General features: G+C 36.8%; 1 protein-coding gene across 4 annotated transcripts in view; it reads right to left on the reverse strand.

Moving 5' to 3' along the window:
• CPEB2 (cytoplasmic polyadenylation element binding protein 2) overlaps positions 1-12,849 on the reverse strand; it is a 51,306-nt gene that overhangs the window by 3,507 nt on the left and 34,950 nt on the right. For all 4 annotated transcript variants that reach the window (XM_064418624.1, XM_064418626.1, XM_064418625.1 and 1 more), the window contains 4 exons: positions 7,369-7,487; positions 6,967-7,081; positions 4,984-5,165; positions 1-455 (listed from right to left, as the gene is read on the reverse strand). The exon at positions 1-455 is cut by the window's left edge and continues 3,507 nt beyond it. In XM_064418624.1, the coding sequence (XP_064274694.1) occupies positions 228-455; positions 4,984-5,165; positions 6,967-7,081; positions 7,369-7,487 (644 nt within the window). In that variant the 3' untranslated portion in view covers positions 1-227. The remainder of the gene's footprint in view (positions 456-4,983; positions 5,166-6,966; positions 7,082-7,368; positions 7,488-12,849) is intronic.

The raw sequence follows: 12,849 nt of genomic DNA on the forward strand, positions 1-12,849 counted from the left end.
CATTTTATTTTAACATGAAAATATCACAAAAATTAGTAAGCCTGAGATGTAGGGTTTTGGTGAAAAACAAGAGGCTTGTAGTGTTTTGGCTGCTGATAAAGATGCATGTATTGATAGCTGGGGTGAAAAGCAGAAGAATGCACTTATTTCTTCTGCATGTCAGTATCTTCAAACACAGTAAGCCACATGCACCCTTCTCTCTTTATGTAGATGCTGGTTCACCATGTTTAATTCCAGCGGAAGTGGATCTGACGTGGGCGGTCAGCCCCCTCCTTTACCAATGGCTTATGGAATTCACGTCCTGCACGAGAGTGGATATTTGCCCAACAAAACTCACAGTAATACTGCAGGCAAGTGACATTGGCACAAAAGAAAGGAGCAAACTTCCCACCGCACCGCGCACCCTGGCACTCGTCACACATCTGGTCATCCAACACGTATGGCTTTACCTCCACCTGTTGGAGTGAAACAGAAACAATTCCCATTAACCACTGCTTCTACTGGAAGTTGTGTGAAGGCATTCATTTTTCACTGGTTTAAACAAGAAGCCCAAAAAACCCCTGAAGTCTGCAGTCAGTCGTACTAACACCTTTATGTAACTGATCAGTTATTTCTCATTATCATTTATCACCTACAGACCCATCCGCACTGCAGAACACCTCAAGGCAGATCTTTAGAAGTACTCTGCATATAATAAACAGCTACATCAGGAACTTCCCCTAATTTACCCTGGGAGAGTGTTCTTTGCTAACAATATTATGAATGTAATTTAAGTGTAGAAGAAAACACAGTCACTCAGAGGTCTCCTAACCAGACATGACAATTCTACATGGTTTAGCAAAAAAATAACTGAACATATGAGGCTACCCTTTAACATATTTTTTTTTGTTTTTGAAGTACAAGTGTCTCTGCATGTACTACATTTGTGTGCAAATTACAAGTACTTTCTGCAAGCTGTAGTGAAGACCTTTTAGCAGAGTTGTTCACTGTAAACTCACTCCCTATTTTTAAAATATGGTCAAATTTGGCACTGCCAATTTTGGCAATCCATTACTTTCTCTGTGGCTTTGAACTGTACAGGAATTTGTATTCAATAAAATTCTGAAAATATTTTTTAAAGACCATTTTGCAAGTCTACAGACAGCTACAAACACCTGTCTTACACAGCTTCTCTCTCCCAAACTCATCTGACTGCCAGAATGGAAAAGTGGCAGGAGTCCAGTGGTAAATATGCATTATGTCTTTGCATAACCATACTGCTACAGTCTGCGATCAGACAGGAAGAAGCACTTCATAATAAAACACAAGATGAGTTGACGCAGTCATTAAGGAATGTATTGTATTCCACATTTTCCTCACTGCTGCATGAGATTTTTATCCTTAGATACTAATACCTCAGAAGATTGCTACACATAGACATTGACTGTATGCTCTATACTCAGACAGAATATGCCTGAAATACTAAGAACTTTAAAATGATACTTTTAAAAAAATTTACGCATCCAGCTCCCTGCCCTGAAGTTTTGCAGCTGAACAGGCTTCATGTTCTTAGCTTCAGAAGTAGAGGCCATCCTAGAAATGTCAGTGTCTTCCAGTAATCTACATTCAGCATGAGCTCTACTTCTTATTTGACTACAGTGACCTGCGTTATCACCAATTACACTCAAACTTTCCAATAAACAAGTACCTTACGCAGTAACTGTGTTTGTGGCTCAGAATTACTGAAAGCATGAAGCAGCATTTATTTCAAGCTTCAGTGCACTAATGCACCAAGATCAGTACAAAGATGATTTCAATAATATTAGAGAAGCACTTTGGGGAATGGAAATATTACATGACGTGGATGCAGACTGTTGGCATGTGAAAGTTAACAGTATTTTAATGAATTGTTTGGAGTTGAAGCTCCAAAGAAATGTTTGGAGCTGAGCTTTCATACATGATAAAACAGGATGAGGAGTACTTTGCTGAAGAAAAACATCTGTTAGACAAACTAAATATACCTCAATAATATACATCAAAAGAAATGGAGAGAAGCTACAGAGAAGAGAACGTAGTTAAGGAAGAAGTTAACATTGCAGACAATGTTTGTCAAGTGACTGTGGAACTAAGATTTCCAATGAAGGCGGGAAAAGGTATGTGCAAAAAAATTGCTATAAATACTTTGAACTGAAGTTCAGAAGGATAAACGGGTGAACTGCAAAATTTAGCAATTGAAAAAGACTTCTACACAGACAAAACTGGTTATGAAAATAATGTGAAAGAACAGCAGACCTACAGAAACTGGATGTAACTGGTATGGGAAGGCAATGCTGAGGTGAAGGACAGAGCAGGCTCTGCCTCAAGGACTTCAGTGAGATACAGACTGTATCACCTTCCTGGCCAGCATACACAAGCACCTCAGGTGAAGGCAGTACCCAAAGTAGGACAATCTTCCCCATTTACAAAACTAGTAGTTCATAGATTTATACTTACTGCTTCCTCATGTATAAATCAGCAGTAGTACTGATTTCAGAGGATTTTCAGAGCCTGAAAAGGCATTAGTGTAAAAGCTCCATGGAGGTAAAAAAGTATTTCTGAAAATAGCCTTTTTCATACTTTCAGCTAAGATTCAAGATGTTCCCTAAAATGATGCTCTTCTGTATGTCTCCTCAGTAATGCAAATAACTGGGTGGTAATAAATATATGTAATTATATAAATAAGGATTGACCTTATGGTTTAATTAAAGAAGATGATTTAAAAAATATAGATTAACCCTCCTCTCAGGTAAAAAAAGAAGTTCATAAACACTCTCCATCATGGACTTTAAAACAAGTTTATTAAAATAGTTAAGATTTGAGACTGCTGTTTTTTGCCAGTGAAACACCTCAGAAGTAGCACACATTTTTTAAAATAAGAAAAAAATGAGGATGGTAATAAAAATGTGGAAATTTCAAATTTAAGATAACACTTGAGTCAAGAGATTAATTTTTCAAGTGTTAGAAAAGCAACACAAAAGAAAGAACATAAATTATTTCAAAAAAGAAACTTTAAGAATTGAGATTTTTAAAGAGTAAACCTACATCTTCCTGCCTTTCCCCCTCAACATGTCCAACCCATGAACAGCTATCTTCAGGTTCTAAATATGCTTGGCAGGAGTTGTTTGTATTGGTTTAGTTCTTGTTTGCATTTTGATTTTTTTTTTGTAATTTATGATTGAAGAAATCACTGAGTACTGTTTTTATAAATTAAGTTTCAATAGATGTAAGTCAAATACTGCGTTTCTCAGATCCAGCATTTGCAGTAGATTTTGCATTGGTTTTTCTTTGCCCCCCAAGCTCCAAGAGGCCTGTAGTGTTCCATCACCCATTAACAACCTACATCCTTTTCTCTGCAAACAGCAAGCACTGCATTTCAGATGCCTGCTTGGCATCCAAAGAGCCCTTTAGATCCTCGGTGACCTATCATAAAAAACCAAAAAACAGCAAAACAACGTATGTGTAACTGCAGGCTTCAAAGTCAGGCTCATGCCTTCTCTTACAAGATGGCACTGCCAGTCTACCATACACCTCTCTACTGCAAAGGACATACTTCTCATGGGAAGAGGAACACCAAGGTTAAAGTTCCCCATGGTTTACAAAGTACAAGTCCCTGTCTCCCACTTCTGAGGGAGAGATAATTTGGATTGGAACCAAATCCATGTCTCAGTTTTCAAGTCAGGTGACTTCACAGACAAATGCCTGTTAGACAGTTGCTCAAAGAAACTTAATAATACTCAATTCTTAAGCTAAATGACTCATTTAGCATTTGTTTAGAAGAAATTCTGGATTCTGATCCTCACTCCCCTTTTGTCCAACTACTCAAATGCAAAATGATGAACAGTTTCATATCTCCTCACCCCATCCCAGTGTCAAGGCCATTTTTTCTGTTTACTTAAGTATCCAAAAAGCAGTTATAAATCAACAACAGCTGTAAGGCACAAGGATAGCAATCCCATGACCAAAATGTAGCCATCACATCTAATTTGAAACCTAGATGACTACCCATATCCACATCCACTCATCCTCTGGGAAGGACCATGTTTGGAGATTTCAGCTCATAAGGCAAGAGGTATTTGAGACACATACAAAAAGCTGAATTACTCTGCCTACTTGAATGGAGAGAAGCACATGCTGCCTCCTTGGAGCAGACTTCTGTTAACTGTACTACTTTCTTTTTCCTGTGTCTTTGATCTGTAGAGGAGACTGGACCTTGAACTACTTTACTTACTTGACCCTTCTTCCCGTAAGACCATAGTTTTTTATTTTTTTAAGAACACCTATTAATGACAGACTATCTCTGCAGCTCTTGACATCAAAACTAGTGACCCTTAAAACTGACATAATTTAGATGCCAGTTTTCTTTGCTATTCTTATAGTCTAATTAGGAGTTATGAAGTTCACTAGTCTTCTTAATATAAGTTAGTTTTACTTTTCCTAGGAATAAGCATCTGTAGCAAATAGAAATATGCATTGTAAGTACTCAGAAGACTTTCAAACAGAAAAAAATAAGACCTTTTGTATTTTAGGTGTTGAGCCTGACCAACTTTCTGAGCACTGACAATTATGGCTGAAATTAAGGGCAGTTTGTAAGTATCAAGCTAATCTGAAGCCAATTAATACTAGAGTTTCTTATGAATGACAGAGGAATTATCACAGTATTTGGTTTCATTAGAACATGGGAGAAACAAAGATTTTCAAGCCCTTTGCCTGTACACAATAAAACCAGGAACTCCAGAATGGGAAGAACATATGGTCCAACATATGTCAAAGGAACAAACTGCTGCTCTGTGGAAACATGTTGTTCGTTTGGGGGCATTCAGGCATACTCCTGAAAGCAGTGGAGTTACATGGATGCTAAAAAAAATATAGAAGCTGGCTTGAAAGCAAATCACATGCAATGCTACCACACTCTGAGAAGTTTCTCTACAGATCAAAACTCTTTTTTAAAATTTCTGCTTAACTTACTCGTTTATCAATATCGCCATGCTGAAGTTGAACAAACCGAGCACTGATGGCAGCAATGTAACTCTGCTGATTGGAAAAAGCAACACGTCCAGCACCTTTTGGGTATTTCAGCTCAGGGTCAGTGTCAATTCCTGCGTAACAAACTCCCCCGTAGAGACGGTCCATGATCATAGCCAATTCCACTATTAAGAAATAAAACAGCATTTATTCAAACTATTCTTACCCTACAAACTTTAAAAATACTGGAGAAGTTAATTTTAATTATTAATTTTTCAAGAGCCAATGAAACAGTAATAACGAGATTAAAAAATACTGAAAAAATAATATCAAATAAGCTATTAATTACTCAGCAGACAGATCTTTCACTCTGTGGGTATATACATCCAAGGAACAATGGAATTGTATGTTCTTGATACACGGAACTAGAATTCCAGGGCAGTTTTCTTTAAAGGATTACAGCAAAAAAGTTTTTGGGCAGGCATGGGAATGTAAGCTGTATAAAATAGATCCTCATGCCACAAATTCCTTGGTATATGTTCTCTGTCCCTCCTAATGCTCTACGTCCTACTTGAATTTGAAGACGTAGTTAGCATCTTTTCATCAGCCACACAGAACTTGATTATCCCTACAGTGCTATACTTACCATAGATACTGAAGTCCAAAGAAAGAAAAATTTCAAATTTTACAGATCAAGTACCTTGGCAATCCTTTGACTGCCAGATTACACTGAATCCAGTTGCAATTCACTGGGGTGGGAAACACCAGTTTTCCAGAATTAGTATCCTCTGTGTTAGGATATAGAGGTGTCAGCAGCCCTTGATGTTCAATAGCTGTTTGAAGAGTCTCCTCAAGTTTTACTGCTTTTGTGAAGTCATTATTCTTATTTCACAGTGCCATAAAGTTTCATTTTTACATATACAGGGCATTTGCAAGCTGAGCATAAGAATGCATCCATTAAATTTATCACAGACATTCAGTACAGTAATATAGAGCACTGGACTGAGTTTAAAGAAAAATAAATCTGTACTTGGAACATACCGTGTTTACACTCATTTACAGAGCTTGTATTACAGTCAAAAGTAGAGTCTTAAAAGTAAAATACCAAAAACACTTGAGCATTGCAGGTCCAAGATAAAAAAAAAATTAAGATTCTTTGTATCCCAAATTTGCACTATTACTTCTCGGTTTTCTTACATCTTTCATCTGAAAGTCCATCTTTCTCTAAGAATAAAATTCATTACTAGCTATGAGAGACTAATGAAATCCAGAAGCCATTCTAATAACGAAGGGGATTTGAACCACTATGGTTTGCTTCTACTTCCAACATTCACTGCAACCTACTTACTTCTAGTATACTTCTAGGACACCTAAAGCATTGTAAAAGACTACTGCAGACAATCTGAAAAAAGCAGACTATCCAGGTTCATCAACCATTCCACAGCTACAGAAACATTTACTTCTTCCTTCACACCTCTGGTAGGAGTCTAGAAAGAGTCCTGCAATCTCATATAATGTCATGCCATAAAAGATGGTGCTAGCTCTCTGAATTTCTTCCTTTTTCCTCTATGCCTACTTACTCTAGTATTCTATCACTGGTGTTTGTGTGTGTATCCTGACAGTAGCAGAAGAGTAGCTAATGCACAATGACAAGCAGGTACAAATACCACTTCACAGTCATGGAGCAGGGCAGAGATGTTTCCATAGCATTATTTTAAAACCAAACTCTTTGTTTTGTGCCTCTTGTGACATAGCTTACACTACAGCTATAGAGAGGTAATACTTTCCAGCAAATCTCAACGATGAATTGTGATTTATAGCCAAACCCAGACAGTAGCAAAATTTAATACATGAATATTGTGCTGTGGTTAAAACTACCAAGACTGTTCAATTTATATATCTATATCTAGCTACAAAAAATTATGCATAGTACAAATTATTTCTAATAATTTCTTACTTTTAAAAATTGCCACAGATTCTACTCACCAGCTCTTAATGGTCTAGGAACTCCTCCAACAAAAATTGTTTTCCGAGGATCAAGTGGCTGCGAACCATCCATCACAAAGTCACTGTCACTTAGATTCCAGGGACGGATCTGAACCTATTAAATTGGGAAAGAAAATAGTACCCTACTTTAAGTTTCACTACAATGTGGAAATATGTTCATCAGCCTATATAAATTATTAGTCATAACCTCATTAGTGTAGCATGTCTAGTTGCTTTGTTTTAATCCTATTCCAAATACTACAATTTTAAAACAGTCCAAGTGTTCCAGATGCTGAGCTCTGCCAACAGTAGTTTACTTTTGATTTTTTTGATCTTCATAATTTCCAATGCTGCTTTAGACAGATGGCAGCCATAGCCTGCAGGGTATGGCTGTGTACTTACTGGCTTGTCCTTGATAGTGGGGCTGGAAACACATAGATAGAGCTTTCCATCTTCTTCAATGCAGGCATCAATCAGGGCCTGTACAGAACTCTCTTCTTGGAACAGGAGGAATGCGTAACCTGGAAAAAAAACCCAAACCAATTAATTGATTTTCTCTTATCTTTGTTTTACAGAATAATCTTTGCCACTTATTTTTCCATACAAAAGGAAAAGAAAGTCAAAACAATCCTTCCATATTAGAAATTTTTTTTAACTATGTACTGTATTGCCATAATTAACAGAACTTCCATCTGTAAAGCAATTATCAGATGAGACTAATAACTAAATAAAAGCAAATGTGCCTGCTCGATCATGCACTGTAAGTTTAGGCTGAACATCATTCACTGCCTGCAATGGACATAATACAATGAAAATCCGTCTTGGCACAAAGGACTAATCTCTATTCTGGAGATTAGATCAAAGTATTCTATTACGTAAGTGACCCAGCAAACCTTTCCAAACATTACAAAAAAAAAAAAAAGAATTAAAATGCTTATTTAATGCTACATAAAACCAAACAGACAAGCTGACACATTACTTTCACAGTTGTTGTATGAGATACACTAAATTTGTTACTTTACAAATAACCCAATAGCATAATTAGGGTTGTATACTAAAATAAACTTTAAAGGGACCATAACTCACATTTCTTCCTGAGATTACAACCAAGTTTAGAACTTTCACACATAGTTATGTTCTAAGACTTTGATGGAGAAGTAAATGCTGAAGCAGCTGCCCTAGAGTGGGCTTTGGAAAAGGGAACATGGATGCTTTACCAAGCCTTTTGGAAATCTTGCTGTATTTCTGAGAGAAGCTAATTAACCACCAGCCACTTCTTACTGCAAACAGATACTGTAGGTCATCAAGGTAAAGGTGGTAGGGTGTATCTTGAAGACCATTTAAGAATCAGTGCATTACCAATGTAAGATTTAAGAAACAAATGCACAACTGATTTTAGACATATGGGAACAAGAACAGGATTTTAAGAAAAAGCTGTAAGGTATGTACTGGTTGTCTCAATAAGCTCTACCTTATTTCTTACCCCTGATACAACAGTCCCATCACAGCTACATAAAAAGGACACACGACAGGATTTTATTTATTCTGTATTTTTATCTTATTAGTTTCATAACAAATATGTCATAGGGAATCTTTGGACTTGGGCGGAAGTATTTTCTTGTAAAGTCTATTCTTCACTGCTGAACTATGATTTTTTAATGATGACCTGTTTAACTTAAGTTTAATCAGCAATCATTTAGATTCAAAATCTGTTTAATGGGGATATATTACAGTATTTATCACAGAATTTAAAACCCACGTATTACTCATGCAAAACTCAGTGAATGAGGGCATGTGCCAACTGGCATGGGTGAGATAAGCTCCATGCAACTGTCCTTACTTGGTCAGGAGCACACACACATTCCAGTTTGTATAGAGAGCCCAGTACAAGAATATGGGACTGCAAAAACTTGATTAATCAAAGGGAGGGTTAATTGCACATGATACTGTCTAAGGGATCAGACATACAAAGATTCTCCAGATACTGCTTTTTCATCAGTTCTTCTCCTAATGCAGTTCAAAGGTACTGCCATACGGCTCCAGATAGACAAGGTTGGTATGTGCCTCCATATACCACCTCTGTGTCTGCAGCTACTTGCAGAAAGATAGAAAATTCAAGTACAAGAACTCAAGGAGTGATAAAGATTATTACAGATTTCACAGAATATTCTGAGCTGGATGGGACACAAAGATCTCCGAGTCCATCTCTTGAGTGAATGGCCCATATAGGGACTGAATCCACAACCTGGATTGTTATTAGCACCATGCTCTAAACAACTGAGCTAATCTCAGGGTCACTTCATACTACCACTTCTGACATGGAAAGGAAAGCAATAGAGAAAATATACACTAATACAGTCTTCTCAACCTCAACTGAAAATCATGTACACATGTCTTGGTCTATCCCATTTAATTAAAAGCCTCAGGAAGCTCAGCTGTACTACTCCCCTCTGAAGACAAAGTTAAGACAGTACCAGCAAACTGGTTGGTGACCTCTGTAGTCTGTAGTTTTGCTCCACAGCTCTAGACCCTCAATGATTTACAATGCTCACTAAAGAGATGGATTGGTGGGCACATGGAACAGAAAGCACATCAGGTGAGCTTGAAAAGCTGAAATGATTGAAGAGTCCTACCAAATTAAAACTTTTCATGGTATTCATTAAAACTTTTTTTTGTATTCATTATTTAAAGAACAAATCAAAAGCAAAGCATTCTGGACTAGATTCATGCTAACATGATTTTTTAGCAAAGAAAAAAATTATTTATTTCAAAGTAATATGAAAAGAGGCAGAAAACATGCTTCTTGTTATGCATATTCTGTGTAGAAAATCAGAGAGCAGCTTTATCAACCTCCAGTTAATTCCTGTCACTAATGGCTTAGAGGAGGAGTCAAGAAAATCAGTGCAAGCCAGCATGGCACTGCCCTTGCAGTGCCATGCCAGTGACTGCAGTTGTATTTTGTGTTGGGGCTGGCTCCTCCAGTGTCGTGACAGGCTCTCCACAATGGGCACTAAAATGGCCTCATTATAGTGCAATTCTTGCCTAGAGACTGCTGCACCTTAACTTAAATCAGAAAGAATCAGTCCAAGCTGCAGGTTAATACAGACAATGGATCTACATAACCCATCTTTCAGTTTTTCCTTTAGTCATCTTTGATGGAGAATAAACTCCAAAACACGTGAGGTGAAAAAATGTGGTGCTGCACTGTATTTGTGAGACCCATGTATCTAGTCTTTCAGATATCCTCAGTGTGGGTAAATGAATCAAGCTCAATGTGCTTATGTTACAGCAACCTGAATTGCCCTCTATACTTCACTGGCTGTACTGGCCAGATTCACATTGATTAAAGGAAGCTTAGACACTAATCACACATGAAGATACCTACAGTTACTTGCCCGAATCCTGAGTTTGATCCTATCCAGTGTGATCAAAGTAGCAGGTAAGAAGTTCAACAGAACTTGTATGGACCTGGGGTTTTGCTTCTGAAACTAGAAGTGAAACATTCCCAACTTGAGTTTTTCATCTAGTCAGCTCTGAGTTAGCAATTGGGAACCTCAAAGAAAGAAGTTACTGCAAAACTGTTGTCATACAAGGCAACAGAAACAACCAGTTAGAATAAGGCTGGGGACACTGTCGTGTTTAAATCAGATTATCCTCTGAGACTGGCTATAAATAGTACAGAGGTCACAAACAACTGGATGTATTTTGGAAAGCATTTCTTGAATTTCCATATCTTTACGGCACTTTTTCTTTGTGAGCTTCATTATCAGAAGGAGAAGTCCTCAACCCAGCAAGTTACTTTGGACATGTGTATGGTTTCACAACTAAGTGTATTTGCCAACTACGTAATAACATGAGTTATGATAAACAGTGGCAAGTCAGAAAGGAAGGAATTCTGCATCACAGTTGGCAGATCACTGCTACAGACTTTGTACTTTGAGCTCAACTGAGGGTTTTTTTCAGAACAGAGCTTCCTTGTAAGATCAGTGTAAAGTCGTAAAAATTCCTGTTATGTTTCAATGTAATTTTGTGGTGAACCAACGCAAAATGTAATTAGTTAAGAACAAGCAGTTGGTGTTTCTCAGGAGGCAGCCAGCCTTGATGGATCAAGACACTTTCTGAATTTCTTTCAGCAAGGAAACACTTATTATGAACTTGGCCTTCCCTCAGGACCTTCTGTAAGCAGAGAGCTTGGAAGGAAGCACAGCCTGGAAAATCGAACAGTAACAAAAAAAACCAACAAAAAAACCCCCCAAAAAACCAAAAAAACCCAACCAAAACAGGCTTAATCTCTTCACCACAGAGAAGACTTACATGAATTAGTCCAGAATGGCCTAATTCTGAAATGTCTTTGGAAAGCAATACTATATCAAATCTCTAATGAAACTGTACAAAGAAAGATATAGACACTGAATTAATTTCATGCAGAGTGACAACTTAGAAAATGGAGACTGAAAATAATAAAAAAACATTAATTCCCTGAACTAATACAGTAAGTATTTATCAACTGGTAATTACTGATTGATCTCAAAGCTTTATTTTGCCTATCTGTGGCCATTTCAGACATCTTATTAATATATGTATACATGGTTCTTGTCTGTTCACACAAGTAACAGCAACGAAAGACAATTTTTAATGAAATTCTTCTACAAAATAATTATGAGTCATATGTATTGCATTGACCAAAAGAGATATGTACACAGTAACACTCAGCAGTTGTATGTTTCCAAAGTATTTACAAAGAGAAATTGACACTGTATTTTAAATGTGTTAGGCTACATACAAAAAGTACTGAATAATGCACCAACTAAAAATTAGTCTGAAGTGTTAAGATAGAACATTAAATGCTTTTACTTTTCAAGTAAGGATCAGTTAATCATGGGAAATCAACTTAGCACTTAGGTTGCAAATGTTTCCTGAATTAACTAGATCAACACAGTGAAGTTCTTTTATTTGTATTCTCTGCCTTTAAGAAGCTCTACTTACAACACAGTTTGGGTTTTGTTCTTACTGCAGTAATTATAAAAACTCAACTATATGAAAAAGCTTTATCAAATAAGGAAGTCTGAAAATACATTCTTAAGATGTTCAGATGCTGAGATAGGACTATCTCCTTGGAAACGAATGCCAGAATCCATTCCTTTCAGGTAAGAATATATTACATCTTCTGTCTTCTATATATTCATCACAGACTCTGTGAGATGCATCTTCTTCAAAGAGTTCCTTGGGAATTTCTCTTGGTAATTTATGAAGAGAGATGCAGTCTAAGATAATCAAATTTAACTTGACAGTAGCTTTGTGGGCTGGGCTGACAATCAAAAAACCCAAAGTCTCTTTCTTTGTCTTAGAATTTCCAAGTAGCATTCATAAATGCTATTCAAATGCTTTCAATTCCATTTCCCACTCTTTAGACTGCCCATTGGGGATAATAATCATGTCTTTTCCCTAGCATAGAGGCACAGATAAATAAAGAATCAGTTTACAAAAGAACTATCCCTATATTTGTCACTTCCACAGAACGAATGAATTGCTGCATTCTCTACAAAATCAATAATTTCTGCATTGCTTTTATGTCTGGATCACACTTCTGCATTTATTTTATATGTAACAATACATGACTGTACATGTACAGAAATACTTCATCTACAGAATGGTTTTTCCAACACTTTGTAAGTAATAGTAAAAAATCTAATCTAACAGCAACTAGAAATGTGTTTTGTTTTCTTTTAAATCGATATTTAACCACTTAAAGATTGGAGCTTCAACAGAAAGTTTGTATCCTAAAAGTGAGAGATGCATATTTTATTATCTTGACCAGATAACCAAATGCATCCTTCTGCATCTTGTCTTTAACTTCCTAGGAAAATAATTATCTAAGATTTT

This window comes from Passer domesticus, chromosome 4, assembly GCF_036417665.1.
Source record: "Passer domesticus isolate bPasDom1 chromosome 4, bPasDom1.hap1, whole genome shotgun sequence".
Lineage (NCBI taxonomy): Eukaryota > Metazoa > Chordata > Aves > Passeriformes > Passeridae > Passer > Passer domesticus.